The 20489-nt window shown below is 37.6% G+C and overlaps 1 protein-coding gene and 1 long non-coding RNA gene across 2 annotated transcripts in view; both read right to left on the bottom strand.

Annotated features, from left to right (window-relative positions):
* Positions 1–13836: 13836 nt before the first annotated feature.
* LOC109828059 (protein NRT1/ PTR FAMILY 4.5-like) lies at positions 13837–17646 on the bottom strand. The gene is made up of 6 exons (XM_020395096.1): positions 17614–17646; positions 16523–16622; positions 16073–16290; positions 15542–15979; positions 15173–15300; positions 13837–14725 (listed from the first exon to the last, which is right to left on the bottom strand). The coding sequence occupies exons 1-6, from the start codon at positions 17644–17646 to the stop codon at positions 13885–13887; spliced, it is 1758 nt and encodes a 585-aa protein (XP_020250685.1). The 3' UTR covers positions 13837–13884.
* Positions 17647–18965: 1319 nt separating this feature from the next.
* Positions 18966–20489, bottom strand: part of LOC109828064 — a 6437-nt gene continuing 4913 nt past the window's right edge. Inside the window, exon 3 of the long non-coding RNA XR_002243582.1 lies at positions 18966–19626. This is a non-coding gene — a long non-coding RNA (uncharacterized LOC109828064). The remainder of the gene's footprint in view (positions 19627–20489) is intronic.

Raw genomic sequence — 20489 nt, 5'->3', positions numbered from 1 at the left:
AGAAAATTAGAAGTGCCAGAGGTGTAGTGTTAATTTGGCATAAATTTTCACTTAGAGTGAAATTTAGAAATTTTCTTCACTATCACTAGGATAATTCTAGAAAATCTTTAATCCGCTGGGGATTTTATAATGAAAACTTGCTATTCTTGTTAAAAAAGATTAACAAGTTCATTGGGGAGGGTTTGACTGTTAGAGGTGTGATGTTAACCTAACAGTATTTTATGGGAAGTTCATTGGGGAGGGTTTGACTGTTAGAGGTGTGATGTTAACCTAACAGTATTTTATGGGCCTATTGTTCTATTGAAGAGAGTCGATAAGTTGGTCTGGTCGTCAGAGGTGTGATGTTAACTTGACTGGATTTGTGTTGCGATTGGAGTAACTTTGTGGATTTATCATCTTATTGTCGAGGATTGATAAGTGGATTTGTCAGAGGTTTAGTATTAACGTGACATGATTTGTGTTGCGATTGGAGCAACTTTGTGGACTTATCATCCTATTGACGAGGATTAATAAGTGGATTGTCAGAGGTATGATGTTAACGTGACAAGAGAATGTTGTGATCGGAGCAACTTTGGAGACTTATCATCCTATTGACGAGGATTGATAAGTGCATTATTGTCAGAGATATATTGTTAACGTGACAGGAATGTGTTGCGATTGGAGAAACTTTGTGGACTTATCATCCTATTGACGAGGATTGATAAGTGGATTTTGTTAGGTATTTGATGTTAACTTGACAGGAATGTGTTCTTGTGACTTGCACAAGATTTTTGGAATTAGCGTCTCACTGGGGAAACTTGCTAAATGAGTTTATCATCAAAAGCGATAAATTTTGATGCTTGTGATTGGAACAAGATTTTGAAGACTTAGCGTCTTGCTGGGGAAGATTGCGATTTGAGCAATTTTGAGGACTTGTAATCCTATTGTCAAGGATTGATGATTGTTGTCAGAGGTATATTGTTAACGTGACAAATTGGGAGTGATGCAAGTTGAATGCATACTCTGTGGGAACGATGATCGTCAGAAGTGTAATGTTAACTCGACGATGTGAAAGATTCGTTACTCTTAATCCAATGGATTCTAAGTAACCAACCCTCAGTCTTGATTAAGACTTAGCAGGGGAAGAAAAAGAGGTAGACAAGGCATATCGCCTAGTGAGGCACTATCCATGAAGTCGAAATAGAGGCACATCACCTGGTAGGCCATTATCTGATGAGTTTGACTATCAGAGGTAACTGTTAACGTGATAGTTTTGTGGACCCGCCATCCTATTGAAGAGGACTGGCAGGAGAATTTGGAGGGAGTAGACTATCAGAGGTAACGGTTAACGTGATAGTTTTGGTGGACCTGCCATCCTACTTGAAGATGATTGGTGGGGAATTTAGAGGAAATGGACTATCAGAGGTAATCATTAACGTGATAGTTTTGATAGACCCGTCATCCTACCTGAAGAGGATTGATAGGGGAATTTGGAGAAAACAGACTATCAGAAGTGATCATTAACGTGATAGTTTTAGTGGACCTGCCATCCTATTGAAGTGGATTGACAAGTTGATGGACTATCAGAGGTAAATGTTAACGTGATAGTTTTGTGAGCCTGCCATCCTATGGAAGCGGATTGACAAGCTGATGATAGTTCTGGTAGATTTTATGGTTGACAAAGGTATTCTATTAAACATAACAACTCAGAAAATTTATTTCACAAAATCCAATGAACTACCAATAAACCAACCCCCAGTCTTGAACAAGTGCAAGGGGAGAAAAGGGTAGACATGACACATCGCCTAGTGAGCCATTATCTAACGAGTTTGACTATCAGAGGTAACCGTTAACGTGATAGTTATTAGACCCGCAATCCTACTGGAAAGGATTAACTTCAGCGGCCGTAGTATCTTCCGGTTCTGACTGGGAAGAGTGAGCTTGGTTCGATTGCTCAGGAGAAGATTGGGCTTGGTCCGATTGCTCGGGCTGATCTTGCCTACTTTGTTCTTCAGCTTTGATCCTTGCAATAATCTTTTGAGCTTGTTCGCCTTGAGAGATTAGTTGTCTCAAAGAAACGGCATTTTGCAACCCCTATTCGAGCTAGGATGTTGGTCTGCAGGTTGTGTCGACAGGTCTCTACTAAGGTAGCTTGTGTCATACCTGACGAACACCGAAGAGCCATGGTTCGGAACCTCTTGACGAAGGCTTTGACGGACTCCCTCTTCTTCTGCTTAGTGGCAAGAAGGGTATGGATGGAGACTTCTGTATCCTCTTCAAAAAATCTTGATAGGAAGAGTCTTTCTAGATCTGTCCACCTTTGGATACACCCCGCAGGCAGTTTCCTAAACCATTCAAAAGCAACTTCCTTGAGGGTGCCAATGAACAATCGAGCCAGAATGGTATCATTTGATATCACATTCCCAGTCTGTGACTTGAAATGATAGATATGTTGGTTTGGTGATCCCGTGCCGTCAAAAGTTTTTAACGTCGGGACTTCGAATTTTGGCATTCAGCAGGATAAGGCCTGGTAACTCCCTCATCTTGGAGCTCGCTTCTGTTAGCGATGACATTTAGGCGGGCTTCCAATTCCTCGATTTTAGCCGACAGAGGATTTTGCTCATTCTTAGCTTCTCTTCTTTCATCAGAGGAAGATTCAAGGTTGTGGGCTTCTTGGTCAGAAGTCGTGTCATCAACCATTTTTGCCTTCCCTTTGCTTGTGTGAGGTTGGGACAAAGACGTTCTTTCCCTTCGGGAAGATTGTTGCCTGTGTGGTGAATCTGTCTTCTGAGATTTAGCCTTGTCTGCGACGAGTTGAGTCAACAGGGCCAGGAGTTCATTGATGGCCTCCTACTGAGATTTGAGCATGGCCTCCTGCTCATCAAGTCTCTTCGCGAGATCTTCATGATTTCCCATCATATAAGCGAAGCTCTCATGTTCAACAAAAGAGCTTGATGATTGGGACTCTGCAATGGCTGAGTGTTCATCATCAGAATTGGTTCCTCTAGCTAACCTCCGATAATTGACAGGGGGAATGGCACATGTTCGCATCCGAGTACGTTGGTAGATTCCTTCAAACTCGTTAGCGATTTCTTTGACGGTCGGTGAACGACTTGTCTCAGAGTCATCGGAACTAGGACCCGAGGCTTTGCCTCTACTGATCACATTGATAGTGACCCCAGGATACTCGGTCTCTGGAGACTTCTTCCTGTGAGAACGTCGTCGTTGGTTGGGTAAAGCAACGTTCGTAAATTGGTTGAACACCAACAGTTGGGCTGCATATGAGCAACATTGACATCCCGAGAGGACCGTAGAAACCAGTCGTTCATATTGGAATGAACGAATGACTTGTTGCATCGGTCTTGCTCTCGATATGAACTCTCTCAAGGGACGCAAGGGTCGCGTTTGGCACTAGAAACGCGAAGATCGCGTTTGGCACTAGAAACGCGAAGATCGCGTTTGGCACTAGAAACGCGAAGATCGCGTTTGGCACTAGAAACGCGAAGATCGCGTTTGGCACTAGAAACGCGAAGATCGCGTTTGGCACTAGAAACGCGAAGATCGCGTTTGGCACTAGAAACGCGAAGATCGCGTTTGGGACTTGAAACGCGAATGTTGCGTTTTGGTTTGGCATCATGAGGGTCGCGTTCTTCATTGTTGACGCGAGGGTCGTGTTTTGACTTGGAAACACGAAGTTGAAGTTTGCGTTCAACGAAGGCTTGAGGTTCACGTTTTGGCTGTAAAACGCGCCATTGAGGGCCACGTTCAGTCTGGTTCTCACGAAGCTCATGTTTGGGCTCAGGGTCGCGTTTAGGTTCACGAACGTGAAGCTCAAGTTGGTTGGATGATCGACTTTCTCGAGGTTGTGCTCATCGCTGAGACCTTCTTCTTTGACGAGCAGCGTTCTTCTTGGCCTGTTTTAAGGCTTTTGCAAGGGCATCATCAGCGTTGATTGGATCTATCTCCGTCTTAAGCCTTTTACCACCCATGACATATCGTGTTGACACGGGTGTGGAGTTTTCAACTCGTTGAACAAGTTTGGCAGAGGCAGAGCCCAGTCCTTCAGAGGAGGGGCTGTTTGATGAATTTTAACCAAAGGAGAGGACTTTCTTCGGCACTCCATCAACAGTTGGAGATTTAGTCTTCTTGGAGACTTTGTGGATCTTGCGCATAGCCTTAGGGCTAAGGGATCCAGAGGAGATAGCCTCCTCAAACTTGGCTTGATCAAACTCTACCACGAGAGTTTCGACGGTTGTTCCAGTGAGATGAACATCGAATTGCGCCACCACTTCTTCGTCACAGAAGCTCTTCCCCAGCAGAGTCATCATCTTTTGTATGTTGAAAAATTGCAGTAAAGAGAAGAAAAGAAATTTGACTTTGATTCTTTTAATCTCGGTTACAATTCGATTACAAAAGAGAGGAGAACGAAATTGGTTCTTCCTGTTGGCCTTCTTGTTTTGATGATGTTTAACAAACAATTTACCACTAATATTGTTTGTCTAGTATTTGTGTTTTCTTATTTATTATAGACAAACAACGTGTTGGAGGATGGATGGATTGCGCTTCAACGATCATATCCAAAGGAGGTTGGCGGAATGTCGGTGAAGCCTATGCAATTCAAGTTAAAGATCAAGTTCAAGCTTCATCCGCAAATATATTAAGTCAAGCCTATTAAAGATTAAGATCAAGCTTTGGTATATTTAGTTTAGGTTTTATATTATGTGTGTTAGATACTCTAAGCTCAATATCATATACACACACATATTTGGTTTCTATGCATATATATAGTTATATATATATACATGCAAGTGTTTTAGATTTTGATGTTTATATATACATACACGTATTTGGTTTCTAAGCTCAAATATCGTATTCTTAGTTTATAGACTTAACAATCATCATATACATATTTTATCAAGTCTATATAATCATTGTGCAAAGTTTCAAAACATTGTTTATGTCAAAACATCAAACTTCATGTATATCAGGTTTTCATGTTTTGAACACTTTTGCAAAATAATGAGATTTCATAATTGGGAAATGCAAATTGGAAAATTCTTTTTGTAACATGTTCAAAATATCATTTGCAAACATTTCTCAAAGTTTCATCAAGTTTGGAATTGATTTGTTATGTTTAAAGGAATTTACAAATTCACGTTTTCGTTCGTGCACATGTTCGTGCATGTTTTACAAAACTGATGATTTTTCACAAATGAGAAGTGATATTTGAAAAATTCTTTCTCTGACATGTTTATCTACATGTTTAGAAACTTTCCTCCAGTTTTTACTATTTTTAGAGTTGATTTACTGTGCCTAATTGATTTAACAAAATCGTATATCATAGCAGATTTTCAGAAACTGTATTTCTGTGTTCAAACATTTATTTCTCTCAACTGGGAAATTATTTTTCAGAAATTCTTTGTCTAACATGTTTTTATACATGTCTAGAACCTTCCCTCAAAATTTCATAATTTTTGGAGCTGTTTTAATATTTTTAACCGATTTTATAAAATCAGATGTACCTGCTACAGTACCGCCGGTCGACCGATTTTTACGCCGGTCGACCGACGAACTGTCTGGAACTTTTCTTCGCTTCTTTCTTTGCTCGCGATCGACCGCGATTTTCCTCGGTCGACCGCTGTAGTTCCAACGGCTCTTTTTAGAGCCGTTGCAGAATGGTTTTTTGGTCTTTTTGTAAGGGGTTTTGGTCTGAGGTTTTGGAGGCTATAAAAACCCTCTTTGATCTCAGTTTTCAGTCAGCTAAGAAGTTTTTAACAAAGGTTTTAAAAAGAGTTTAAGAGTTTTTTTGAGTTTAGTTTGTGAAGCAAATTTCACAAGAGCAAAGAGGAGATCATCCTTTGGTGTTTGGGCATTCAACTCATCTCTCTCTCACTCTTGTCATTTATTGGAGAAGTTTTCTAAACTCAATCTAGCTTTATATTTTATTGTTTGATTATCATTTTATTAAGCTAGTATTTATATTGAGTTTAGTTGATTTTATTTATCTCTTTGTACACACACAACCATTGAGCTTATTGTATTTGCATACATTGTATAATTAGGTTGTGGGATTGTGTGACTTAGAGAGTGAGCCTACGTTGAGTTCTCATCTATTGTAGAGAACAATCTTGTTGTATTTTGAGCCTAATTATAAGATTTACTTTGTAATACACTTGTACACCGAGAGGAGTGTGTGGTGAGAGTCGGGGATCGTCCCAAGAGGAGTGGCGTCGGTTGACGTGCCTAGAGAGAGGTTGTAACCGAGCACTTGAGGGAGACACGGCTAGGTCCAACACTTAGTGGGTGTAGAGTGTGATTGCAAGAGTGTGAGTTGTAGAGTTTTCGGTTAGCTAGAAAACCGAGTGTGTAGAAGAAGTTCCGGCTTCCAAACCGGATTGTGTTAGTGGATTTCTCCCCGGGAGTGGGGAGCGGAGACGTAGGACGGAAGGTCCGAACTCCGTGATCATATAGTGTGTTTGAGTATGCTTTGGCGTTCATTTATATTCATGCTCATATCTTATATCGCCATTGTCATTTACTCTTAGTTCATATTATCCACTATCTTGTTTATCTTATTTATGTTTATATCACCCTTAGTTTCATATCCTTGCATATAACTCATAGTATATCTCATTGCTAGGATATATCCCTTGTTCATATTGTTTATCCTAGCTCACACATCTTGTTGTATTTTATACTTGCTAGGATAACGTATTAATTAATTTTAATTGGCATTTAATCGGATTAGATTAGCATAAGACCCTAATCACCCCCCCTCTAGGGTCTAACAATTGGTATCAGAGCTTGGTGCTCTTTGATTTAAGGTCTAACCGCCTTGAGTTAAAGATCCAAGTTATCTTATTTGTGCTAATCTAGTTATGATTACATTAGTCTTGCTTGCATATTTTCACATATATATCATGAATATGAATATATTTCGTTTAGGCTATGAATCAAATATTGCTCCTAAATTCATTAATTTCCCCTATGCACAATGGGCTTCTAGATTTAAACTATTTGTTGAATCTAGAAATATCGACTTATGGGAAGTTATTGATTGTGCTTATATTGTGCCCACTTTGGAGATATCCAAGTGGAGCAATCATGAGTTCAAACCCGATAATGATTTATCTAATGATGAACTTGCTTGTGCTAGTGAAAAATTATTACATGTCTTTAACAAATTGCAAAATGATTTTATTAATTTACAAAGCAAGCATGAAATTTTGAAATCCGAACATGAGTTGTTAGCATCTAAGTTTGAAACTATTTCTAATGAAAATTTGATCCTTAAAGAAAACAATGAAAAATTAAAATTGGATCATGTTTCTTTAACTTCAAACGTTGCTAGTTTAACTCATGAAAGAGATAATGCCATGTTAGAAGTAGAGAACATAAAGAATGATACAACTTATTTTATTAATAACTATTTATGTTCTACTTCTAAAAATGCATATGTGCCTAAAAATGAAGATTTGAATCTTATGAAAAATAGTATTTCATCTTTAGATTCAACTTTGAAAATATGCATTAATAATCATAAGAAACTTATGGACTTGTGTGCAAAGTCAAATGCAAACTCTTCTAAGAAACATATACACCATGCACACTTGTATAGCAAAATTTACAAATGCTCTATTTGTGGTCGTAAAGGCCATTTATCTAAATTTTGCTATGATGCACAAAAATCTAAAAATACTAATATAAATGTTTCTTGTGCATCTCATAAGACTTCTTCATCACATTCACATGTACACACACATATAGATCATCATAAACATGTCCATGTGTACAAGTGTGATTTTTGTGGTCGATTTAGTCATTTGGCCAAATTTTGTTTTGATTTAAAGAGAGTTTCACATTTGCAAAACAATTTTAAAAGACCATCCATGTTTGCAAATATTTCTAATGTTTCCCGTGCACAACCGTTTGGTCAACATAAGCAAATACTTCCTTTCCATTGTACTTATTGCAATCGGAAGGGTCATTTGAGTATTTTTTGTTATGACCGTGTTCATGCACCACATGCGCCTAAGAGGGTTCATAATCCTAGGGCTTTGAGCTTTATTGATAGGGGTCATGTCCCTAAACTATCCGGCATCATGAATGCTTGGGTGCCAAAATAATTTTTAAACCAAGAATTTTAGTGTTTTTATTTTTGGTTTTGAAAAATGCATTTTTAACTTTTATGAAAACAATTTCTTTTATTGGCTAAATTCTTTTGTTTTCATGATCATTGGTTTTGCTTTAATGAGAGGTTTGTATTTATATAACCCTCCGGGTTTATTAGGTGTTTATTCCCAAATCATGTTTACCGGATGCTAGAATGATTATATGGGTTAAAACAAGCTTAAGAGCTTGATATATTGTTGCCTCTCTTGAAATTCTTTTGTCAAAGAGTTTGTTTTGATTTATTGCTTTGAATTTATTATATTTCACTTATATGATGATATTTATATGTTTGTGCTTATGGATCATCTATTCGTGCCTTATAATGTATTCTATGAGTGATTTGATCAATTTATGTAAAGAAAATTATCCTTTTGATCAAACATTGTTTTTGGACTCAAATCTTGATTTATGATTTCAATTGGTTGATTTGTTTTCATTTGAAAACGTTTTACATGATTCTCATATTTCTCTTCTTTTGATTTTATAAATCTATTCAATACATTGGCTTTTATGATATGAGACAATATGTTCATCTTGATATATTTATATATGTTCTCATTGTCTTTATGTATGTGAGTTGTGTTTAGCATATTTTCCATCTATACTTGCTCACATATGTTTGCCATGATCTTCATATATTTTATATGGCATTTTGATAGGGGGAGCAATCCCTATATCTTTTTATGTTTGATACTCACCCGTGCTTATTGATAGGGGGAGCTTTCGCTCTCTTATTCCTTTTGTCCCCTTTTTGATGTTGTCAAAGGGGGAGAAATATTGTGAGTATACGTATACATTTATATGCATGTGTATTATCTTATATATGTTCATTTCCTTCATGCATATACTTCGTTTTGTAAATTGTTTGTCATCATCAAAAAGGGGGAGATTGTTGGCCTTCTTGTTTTGATGATGTTTAACAAACAATTTACCACTAATGTTATTTGTCTAGTATTTGTGTTTTCTTATTTATTATAGACAAACAACGTGTTGAAGGATGGATGGATTGCGCTTCAACGATCATATCCAAAGGAGGTTGGCGGAATGTCGGTGAAGCCTATGCAATTTAAGTTAAAGATCAAGTTCAAGCTTCATCCGCAAATATATTAAGTCAAGCCTATTGAAGATTAAGATCAAGCTTTGGTATATTTAGTTTAGGTTTTATATTATGTGTGTTAGATACTCTAAGCTCAATATCATATACACACACGTATTTGGTTTCTATGCATATATATAGTTATATATATATACATACAAGTGTTTTAGATTTTGATGTTTACAAATATTGTATTCTCAGTTTATAGACTTAACAATCATCATATACATATTTTATCAAGTCTATATAATCATTGTGCAAAGTTTCAAAACATTGTTTATGTCAAAACATCAAACTTCATGTATATCACTTTTTCATGTTTTGAACACTTTTGCAAAATAATGATATTTCACAATTGGGAAATGCAAATTGGAAAATTCTTTTTGTAACATGTTCAAAATATCATTTTCAAACATTTCTCAAAGTTTCATCAAATTTGGAATTGATTTGTTATGTTTAAAGGAATTTACAAATTCACGTTTTTGTTCGTGCACATGTTCGTGCATGTTTTACAAAACTGATGGGTTTTCACAAATGAAAAGTGATATTTAAAAACTTCTTTCTCTGACATATTTACCTACATGTTTAGAAACTTTCCTCCAGTTTTTACTATTTTTGGAGTTGATTTACTGTACCTAATTGATTTTACAAAATCGTATATCACAGCAGATTTTTAGAAACTGTATTTCTGTGTTCAAACATTTATTTATCTCAACTGGGAAATTATTTTAAAGAAATTCTTTATCTAACATGTTTTTATACATGTCTAGAACCTTCCCTCAAAATTTCATAATTTTTGGAGCTGTTTTAATATTTTTAACTGATTTTATAAAATCAGATGTACCTGCTACAGTACCGCCGGTCGACCGATTTTTACGCCGGTCGACCGACGAACTGTCTGGAACTTTTTTCCGCTTCTTTCTTTGCTCGCGCGACCGATTTTTACGCCGGTCGACCGACGAACTGTCTGGAACTTTTTTCCGCTTCTTTCTTTGCTCGCGATCGACCGCGATTTTCCTCGGTCGACCGCTGCAGTTCCAACGGCTCTTTTTAGAGCCGTTGCAGAATGGTTTTTTGGTCTTTTTGTAAGAGGTTTTGGTCTGAGGTTTTGGAGGCTATAAAAACCCTCTTTGATCTCAGTTTTCAGTCAGCTAAGAAGTTTTTAACAAGGGTTTTAAAAAGAGTTTAAGAGTTTGTTTGAGTTTAGTTTGTGAAGCAAATTTCACAAGAGCAAAGAGGAGATCATCCTTTGGTGTTTGGGCATTCAACTCATCTCTCTCTCACTCTTGTCATTTATTGGAGAAGAGGATTCACTTGTAATACACTTGTACACCGAGAGAAGTGTGTGGTGAGAGACGGGGTCGAATCCAAGAGGAGTGGCGTCGGTTGACGTGCCTAGGGAGAGGTTGTAACCGAGCACTTGAGGAGGAGGACACGGGCTAGGACCAACACTTAGTGTGTGAGGTGTGATTGCATAGTGATTGTATTGTGAGGTGTAAACGTTGTTCGGGTGAACGTAGAAAACCCGGTTGTGATAGTGGAGATCTCCTCGAGGTGAGGAGCGGAGACGTAGGTCGTGGGGACCGAACTCCGTGATCATATTGTTTGTTTGTGATTGCATTGGCGCACTTACCTTTATGTTCATATCTTATATCGCCTTTGTATATTGCTTGTTGATTATATTGTCCACTATCTAGTTTAGATTGTTTACCCTTGAGTTTATATATCCTTGCTCATATTCTTATAATATCTCATTGATAGGATATATTCATTTGTTCATATAGCTTATCCTAGCTTACATATCTTGTTGTGTTTCATACTTGCTAGGATAACTTGTTAATTAGTTTTAATTGGCATTTAATCAGATTAGATTAGCATAATACCCTAATCACCCCCCTCTAGGGTCTAACACTTCCTCTTTGTTTAAAACTGGGTTCTTCACGGTGGCGATGGAGTGCCTCCCTCGAATGCTTGCGTTGAGTTTGTTCTCCGTTGACGATCCGCACGTCTTGATTCACTGGAACGATGTCTTCTCATCACGATTTGACGTTGTGGAGAACTTGTGTGGCAAGTTTTAGAACTCTGGATAAGTTGATAACTCTGCACGAGTTGGAAACTCTTGAAAAAGAGTTAAATTGAACCGAGAATCTGTTTTCAAGCCAAGGCCGAAGGCTCTCAGGACTGATCCCAAAAGATGAATGTCGATCTCTTCTGCTGCCAAGTCCCAGATCCGAAAAAATGCCAGCCTTCAGTGGTCGATCTGAGCCAAGAAATTCCAACCCTGAACTCAGTTGAGTTTACTCGCTTTTATAGGGGATTAAAGGGGTGTAACTACCCTCTAAATCTGCTCCTAAGTGGGCATGATTTTCTCAGATCGTGGGGAAAACGGTTCTGAAACCGTTCGACTCATATTTTTATGAGTCAAACGCCCAACCTGGCGTTCAGGACCCTAACCTCGCGTCTTAGATTGAGACGCGAGGTTGAGTGTTGACTGAACATCCAGAATGCGAGGGTCGCTCACATTTCGCTTGTTGTAACGCGGGTCCGACTCCAGCGTTTTGATGTTGTAACGCAGGTTTGACCCTGGCGTTTTGATGTTGTAACATGGGTTCGACCCTCGCGTTTTGATGTTGTAATGCAAGATCGACTCCAGCGTTTTGATGTTATAACGTGGGTTCGACCCTCGCGTTTTGATGTTGTAACGCGGGATCGACTCCAGCGTTTTGATGTTGTAACGTGGGTTCGATCCTCGCGTTTTGATGTTGTAACGCGGGATCGACCCCGGCGTTTTGATGTTGACACACGGGGAGGACCTCCGCGTCTTGTCTTGTCTTGAAGAGATTATCACAAAGTAATCTTTTTTGTCATAGCGTTACAAAGATCATTGTCTTGTAATCTTCGTCTTGGCTCCTTGAGAATATGAGAGTCGTCAGATTGTAACTCCCGATGTTGATTATGAATGCTGTTGAACTAGAGCTCTCATCGGTTGTCGTGAAGGTCGTCAGATTGTAACCTTCAGCGATCTACGTGAAAGTCTTCAAATTGTAGCCTTATGGAAGTCGTCAGATTGTAACTTCCATCATCGGTATTTGATGGGGGATAAGCTATCTATTGTGATTTTTAGATAGCCTACACTTTTCATCACAACTAATTCATCCACCACTTGATCTATTTTCTGATTTACTAAATTATACATCTCTCTACACGTAGAGCCTTCTATAGCCAGTTTAATGATTTTTTTGCACAAACTATTAAACATTAGAGTCTTTTTGAAGGAATCCGATGGTGTTGTGCTAAGCTCGAGCGCATATCAATACTGCCCTCCTTTGCTAATTTTGTCCATCTCTTTAAAAAATATTGAGAGGGTATTTCAAAGATAGCAAGGTGCAGTAGCATCTTAAGCACAGGCGAGCACATCATCCCACTGAATTCAAGCATTTTACAATTACAAGACAATGTCGACATAGGGGCTTAAACAGCAGAAACCATGTAAGTTCTCCCCCTAGCACTTGGTTTGTCCGGATTTGGAATTTGCACTAATTTGTACAATGATTTATGATCCACTTCATGCAGAGAAAAAGAAAATGTCTATATAGAATTTTGTGTGTGTGTGTGTGCGCGCACACACACACACAATTGTGTTCAGCACAGATGAGTCAGCTTTGTAAAATGCAGGCTCTTGTGATGGGGTTGTCGTGATAGGAGATGGTCGTTCGTCTGTGTTGACAGGAGCTTTTCATTTTTGTATTGGAACGAAGTTTGGGCAAACCTAATGGCTCTTAAGAAAGGCCTACTTTTACGTAGAAATCATGGTATATATTGATGCTATAGACGTTGATTTTGATTCTCAAATATTGGTTGATATCTCGGGAAACAGACCTCCTAAGGCTATGGAAACGCAGAAGTATGTGGTCGGACGTTACTGACCTCTTAGCCGAGTCGCACTTTTTCATTTATCATTTTTTTTTTTGAAACAAATCATGGGGCAGATAGACTGGCAGGTTACGGTTGGAGAAATGGAGTTGGTATTTTTCATGATGAGATAAACCTACCTCCAGATGGATGTTTAAGGTTGCTTTCGGATGGATCATGGGTTCTTCGTCACGTCAGAAAAAAGAGTCGAGGTTGCTCAGCATTAGTTTTTCTTTTTTATTAGAAATTTCTTAGTTTTATCGATTCCAACCTATGCTATCGGATGGAGTTAGTTATATAGTGTGTGTGTACAATAATTTTGAATTTAATGCAAGGAAGAAGGGATTTTCTGATCAATTTATTTCTCATCTTACTACTGATTGAAATTTATCACTTCTTCTTAAGTGCTCATCTTGAGGGCTTCCCAAGTGGTAAAAGATCGGTCTATCCAAAATCAGGGCTTTTATTAATGCAGAGCAGTGCCAAGAACGTCAGAGCATGAACTCAAAAACAGTGAAAATGACAGAGAGGCAAAAGAAGAAAATGACAGAGAATGGAAACTTAAGGGGGGTTCGGACTAACTGTACTCTGTTGACGTATGAAGCAATAGTTGGTAACTTTCACTTGATAAACTTGAAGCAATAGTTGTTAACTACATAAAATTTGAAGCCAAAGGAAACTGAACCCCAAGCCATTCAAAATCGAACCTAAAGCCGATCAATTTCTCAGAGACCAACACTCTTCTGAGTCCTGTACCTGTAACTCCTAGCCCAAAACAAGTAGTTCAAAAGGTTAAAAAAGCTCAGCACAGCTAGCAAAAGATAAAACAGATTCAGATGGTTCCTGTTCAAATTATTCCCATTAAGCCAACCTCCACTCTTAGTATTCCCTTTAGTAGCCAAATTCACCAAATCCACCAATATCGAGCTCACGAAATACCCAAGCCCCATCGACAGCCACAGAAACGAAGTCGCCACAGACTTCAACTCCTTCGGCGCTTCAGAGTGAAAAAACTCAAGCAAACCGACAAAAGTGAACATGTCAGCGATGCCGAATATAAAGAACTGGAAAGACAGCCAAAATGCACTCATGGGTATTTGTTGTAGTTCTGGTATAGCATCAATCATCCCGTTCCGTTCTGCTGCCTTTTTCCGTTGCACTTCAACGACTGCAGCCACTGTCATAGAGATACAAGATAAAACCAATCCAACGCCGACACGCTGGAGATGAGTGATGCCTGTGGAATGACCTGTGAATTTCCGTAGGATTGGTACAATCAGACGATCATAAATTGGGACGATGATTAGTAGGAAGAGCAACGGGATTATTATTAATGAAGCGGATGGGATTTTGAAGGAGCCTATGTGGCGATCCATTGTGACGCCTTGTTGGATGCTGAAGGTCTGAAGTTGAGCAAGGCAAGTGCTCATTATGATGGCACTGCCGAAGATTGGGATCATTGCGAGGATTGTCTTTGCTTTTTCTACTTGAGTCACGGTGCACAGCTTCCACCCGTTAGGGTCTTCGTCTTGTGTTGTTGTTCTAATTGCTGCTTTATCAAGGAATCTGTGAATGATTGAGGATAAAAGAAAGAGAGAGTTAGATAAAGAGTGTAGGATTCCAAATTATGGAAATTTGCGGTTAGATTACAGATTTCCTCTCCTGTAACGGAAACGAGTTTATTTTTTGTGTAGGTCCTTAACGTTTTCAGTAGGCGGGTATCCATACTGTAAATTATCACTTGAGTTGAGCCAAACTTACATTTCATTAATGATCTACGATAATTTACGTGTTAAAAAAAATATCCAACTTTTAAGGCCACAAAATCCCTAGTGGCTATGTTTCGTTTAAGGATACTAAGATTTATAAATTTGATATCTAGTTTAGGGACATTTCGGTTCACTTTTCACTTTACCAATAGGAAAGTTTCAGTTATAAAATATTTATGTTCTACGTATGCTCACAGAAGTCAGTAGTAATATTGAAAATAAATGTTCGGTTGATGGATCAAACCTGTACATATCTCTGTGGGGCATAAATTCCACATCTACAGCAGACTCCTTGTCTTGGCTGATCTCATATAGTTCTTCAGGATTAGTAGGAACCTGAAGCTTTCGGTTTCTGATGGATGCAACATAAACCTGCAATGCAAGAAACTAACGGTGAAGCTAGATCCAACTCCTAGTGATTATGACAAAAAGGTAAAAAAAAAAAATTCTCTTATTCTTCATATGTTAGAAGTCAACCGGAAGTTGATCAAAGACCCTGATGATCGATGTAGTAGGTAGGTCATTACTATGGAAATTCATGAAAATAATGTAGTGCAGGACATATTTCCAGAACCACAATCATGGAAAAGGGAAATTCTTTCCTCTGTTGTACCTGGATGATTTCTGTCAAAGGACTGGCTCCTCCAATTACGTGTATCCGGTACCTAGGAACACCGGCAACAAAGACAATTACACCCAATAAAATCCCAATAGTGCACACTCCATACCCCCAATCAAATCCTGATTTATCCTGAATCCACACAACAAACGTCACACTGAATGCTGCTCCAACGCAAGCACTGAGCAAAATCCAGTTGAAGAAACTCGACATGCTCAGAACTTCCTCAGGGTCATTTTCGTCAAATTGATCAGCTCCATGGGACGGGACCCCAGCCTTTACTCCTGCCATACCCACCGCTATCAAATACAAAGCGGTGTACATAAGCACGGCATTGCCTCCGACAATTTTCTCGCAAGTAGGACTGAACAAAATGCAGCCAGGAGGCTTAAGCGATGGTAAGTGAGCTTGTACAGTCAGTAACACGAGCCCCTGATCAAAGTTCCTTCAGTAAGTAACACGCTATAAGAAATGACAGAAACATGGAGAAGTATTAAAAAAAAAAGGGGACTGTTTAGTATGTACCAGGAACTCTATGATAGCGGACATTAGAGCGATCTTGTATCTGCCCATGACAGTGTCTGCGATGTAAGAGAGAAACACCGAGAGGATATAACTGGTGCCCATAAAATTGGTCACCTCGTTCGATGCTCTAGCGATGTCAAAGTGCATTACGCCGATGAAGTATGTGACCAAGCTGACAGCTAATGAGGTGGTGGCAAAACTGTCGAATCCAAACAATCCTGACATAGATGAGATAAACGGTGTTGGCCTAATTAATGGTATACTTCCATAACCTCGGTCATATTTCAGACTTTTTACTCTTTCTACATTAAAGCCGTTTAGGAGATTTTTCAATAGTTCCAAGCATATTTAATAGAAATTTGATAGTTCGGGGTGTTTCTCTACTTTATAAAGTCATGGTGGATTTATTGCAATCCTGACACGTATGCTCACAGCATTGACATTACTAACCCAATACCAACAGTGATGATCTGAAACCCCCATGGACTCCCTTTCTTGCTGCTCTCCCCTTCCAATCCACCTTCCCCTCTAAAATCTCTCCTTTCTCCTCCTGCAAACAAGCAACAACGTAACCTTTCAAGCATAAGTAAAAGGAAAAAAAAATAAGGAGTTAATTTAGACGATTCAATGTCCAAACGAAATTGTGTCTCCGTTATTTGTACCTATACTATACGGGGTATACATTAATGGATGCGTATAGCGGAGAGAGAACTTCATTCTTGTACCGGGGATTTTTAATAGCCAATAATAAAAGTTTAGGGGTCACAAATTAAGCATAAAAGGTTATATATGCAATTAGCTAAAAATAAGACTTGTTACAAATTCTAAATTATTTTACCATATTTTTTGAGCTTTGAAGGGGGAAATGAAGAAGATGCTTAACTGTGGCCTGAGTAATGCGGAGGGATTAAGTGATGAAACATGATTATATATGCCAGTAGTGCCACATGCATTTTGCCGACCCAAACAAAAGGTATTTCAAAATTGGCTAAAATATGAACAAAAGAGACAACTCAATATATAGAGGATTCTCAATTCTCATAAAGAAGGAAAATTTCTATAAGGGATTTGCTTCATTGCTGTCACAAAAACAACAAAAGTAAAAGACAATAATATCACTATTAAGTGAAAAATCAAAGACTGATTGTTATGACTATAAGGGAGCAACGGTAGAGCTATAATTTGGCCATATTTTATGCAATTATTAGGTATAGAAAAATAATACTACTTCGTTTGGATTTTTTGATTTGGAGGTTGATGATGAATTTTGGTGAAGGGTATAGAGAAGGTTTAGGTTTAATATACTCTGGTAAACTGTATACAAACCCTGTAGCTATTCTCTGTAATGACAGTGTGACACAACCTATCTTGGATTTGGAATTTCAAATTTAGATTTTTTTTTTAGGTTTAAATTCTGGAATGTAGAAGGTTAGAGGACCTGTATTGTTTGACCAAAAAATAAATAGAAAAAACTAAAAATAAGTAAACTTTTTTTTACGATAACTCCATACTTTTGGATAAGTTGCAAAAGACACGCGTACTTGGAGCTTCCAGAACATTCTGCAAATAACCATAGAATTAACTTTCTCACGAAGAATTAAGCACAAGTCTAAGTCTCATTCGAAAATAATTGGAACCATCTTTTATATCATTTTGTTAAATAAATTATCAAAAAGTGAAAATAAATGAAAACCACTCACATCTGATTTCACCCCCAAAAAATAAAAAATAAAAAATAAAACAGCTTGTTGATCTTCTAATACCTCACTTAACAAAACAAACAAAACAAGTCGTCAGCTATTATCCCAAAACTAAAGTTTCCATACATTTTTCTAAGGTCTTGATATTTGATGTCGTACATATACCTAGAAAACTACAAAGGGGTAGAATCCATAGCCTCAACACTTGGAATCTCCACAAGAGACTAATTCCAACATTCTTTTCCTTTTGCTCAATAAAATTCCTACAGGCTACAGAAGAGAAAACTATCCAAAGAGAACCTGACATTGTATAAGCCTATGCTAGAAAATGAAGCTAATGTCAGTATCAAAAGAAACAATTATCAAAATAAACAAAGAAAGTGGGCAGTATTAGCTAGTTAATTTTCTGCTGTCCTATAGTCTGCAAGTTACAAGTTAAGCTGTGCAGTGCAATCAGAAAGAACAACCAAAAGCAGGCAAAAGAAAAAGCCTCATACTTGAAACAAAAATGCAGGGTTTCCACAAAAAATATGATAAATTGAAATGTATACTCCATGTTTACAGCCGTTCACATACATTACAACATATTTTTACAACATATTTTGATCGCCCTCAAACTCACTGACAAGATTTGTAGAACAATAATTCTCTGAAGAAATTCTGGGAATACTTCAATTGATTTTTTTTTACCTTTTCAATCTTGCTTTCTGTCGTTGAATGCTGCTGCAACACTGTCTAACAACAGCAGAAACTCTCCTTCAGACCTTTAAAAAAGCTGAAAAAGAAAAGAACTCACAAAATCAGCAAAGTGGCATAAGTTTTCATTTCAATGCAAGTGATTAATGTACCAAGAGTTCTAATAAAAACCTCCTTAGCCTAAAAACTAAAAACCTCCTTCATCCATTGGATCTAGATGAATCCAATGGCTAGGATTCAGTCAAACAGTCAACAGACACATGCATTAATTACCTCATTAATTACCTCAATGCAGTGAATCCAGATTCACTACCTCAACGTATCTCGAATCACTGCAGTGAATCCAAATTTACTGCAGTGAATCCAGATTCACTGCGTTGATGTAATTAATGCATGTGTTTAATGAGGTAATTAATGCATGTGTATGTTGACTGTTTGACTGAATCCTAGCCATTAGATGAAGGAGGTTTTTAGTTTTTAGGCTAAAGAGGTTTTTATTAGAACCTCTCCCTAAATATATATATATATATATATATATATATGGCATCATTCCTTCCTTTATTTGAGAATGATTACAAAAAACACAATGGTAGAAACTCATGTTCTACATAAAGAAAGATAACTGGCATTGCCTTTAAAATCTTTTCCTTTCTTCGTGAAACCTGTGTTACACATTTGCAAGTACTAGATAAGCCATTATTCAAGTAATTGGAGGAAGAAACATTTATCTACTTGATTATACCTTGTCTCTTTAGGGTACGATACTTATCTTCTGAATAGACAATTTAGCTTATATTCAAACCGTGAAACATTGCTAATTCAGCTTCCAAATGCATAAAAATCCAGATCGGTTTGGCATAAGAGGAATTAGGCTCATGGAAAAGTGCAGTAATGACAAGTTACATAAGGATAAAAACAGTTGTAGTTTCAACTATTTGTCACATTAACTTTAGTATTCCTTGCAATTGCAATTGCACATGCAAAAAGACATTAGTTATTGCGAAAAACGATTCGTGATAGATAAACAAGATCTCGACCTTCTCTTTCACGAGCTTCCCAACTTAGTTCGTTTAGTCATAGGTTCGCAGGTCAACAAATTGGTAATATTCCCCTCTCTGAGGGCCAATTACCCACCGTTCAGAAGAATCTTAAGGCAGGCTACAAAACAAAGTATCTGAGAAAGGTTGAAATACAGAGATAAAGCATGTGAAAGTTTAAAAACAGAGATACCATGTGAAATGTTAAAAACTGAGATAACATATGAAAGCATGTAATATTCCCCTCTCTGTAGCCTGCTCATGCTTTGTTAAAATTACCAGTCCCATGGCTTACCTCTAGGAAGGCATAGGTGTAAACTTTTGAATCTACTGTAAACTAAAAGAACTAAAGCAAAACATAAAAATGTAAACACCATCTTGAATTCCACATCAATTTTAAGAGATAATAGAACTGTATTACACTGGAGATTGGAATATTTATAAGTTGTGCTACGTCTTTATTTAAGCTTGATAAACCATAAAATCCATTTTATGTGTTTGAGAAAAAGATAAGACTCTAATAGATCAACTAATAACCACTACACTGTTGTATCTTAGCAGAGTATCGACTATGCATTTCATAGGGAGAACAAATTCGTGAAACACAATGCGAGAAAATGATTAGGTATACAGAGGAAAGACAAACCTTCAAGATGATATGATGTTCATTTTTATCATTTTTCTGAAAATATAACTGGACATGGTTGCAAAATACTAATTATACTTCAACAGTATCATGTGTGGAGTCATATGGAAAGAAATTGCAAAGTATAATCAACATAGAACATAGGAATATTTAAACATGCAACAAAGAAAAAGTGGAGTATGGAAATAAAATTATCATGGGCATTGCCTATCTAGAACACTGGACAACCATGAAATCTTTTTGTGTGCTATGTTACACAACACTTTTTGGCCCTAACGGAAGACTGCAAAACCAAAATAATCAAATGTGAAAATCTTTATAACCAAAGCACAAAGGAA

This window comes from Asparagus officinalis, unplaced genomic scaffold, assembly GCF_001876935.1.
Source record: "Asparagus officinalis unplaced genomic scaffold, Aspof.V1 AsparagusV1_Un683, whole genome shotgun sequence".
Lineage (NCBI taxonomy): Eukaryota > Viridiplantae > Streptophyta > Magnoliopsida > Asparagales > Asparagaceae > Asparagus > Asparagus officinalis.
This window is presented reverse-complemented; position numbering and strand designations above follow the sequence as displayed.

Coding starts and splice junctions, on each gene's coding strand:
- LOC109828059 (XM_020395096.1), bottom strand. CDS start 17,646: ATGGTTATTTGCAGAATGTTCTGGAAGCTCCAA. Junction 16,291..16,522: donor ATCATCACTGTTGGTATTGG/GTTAGTAATGTC, acceptor CATCTATGTCAG/GATTGTTTGGATTCGACAGT. Junction 15,301..15,541: donor CTTTGACAGAAATCATCCAG/GTACAACAGAGG, acceptor CTTGCATTGCAG/GTTTATGTTGCATCCATCAG.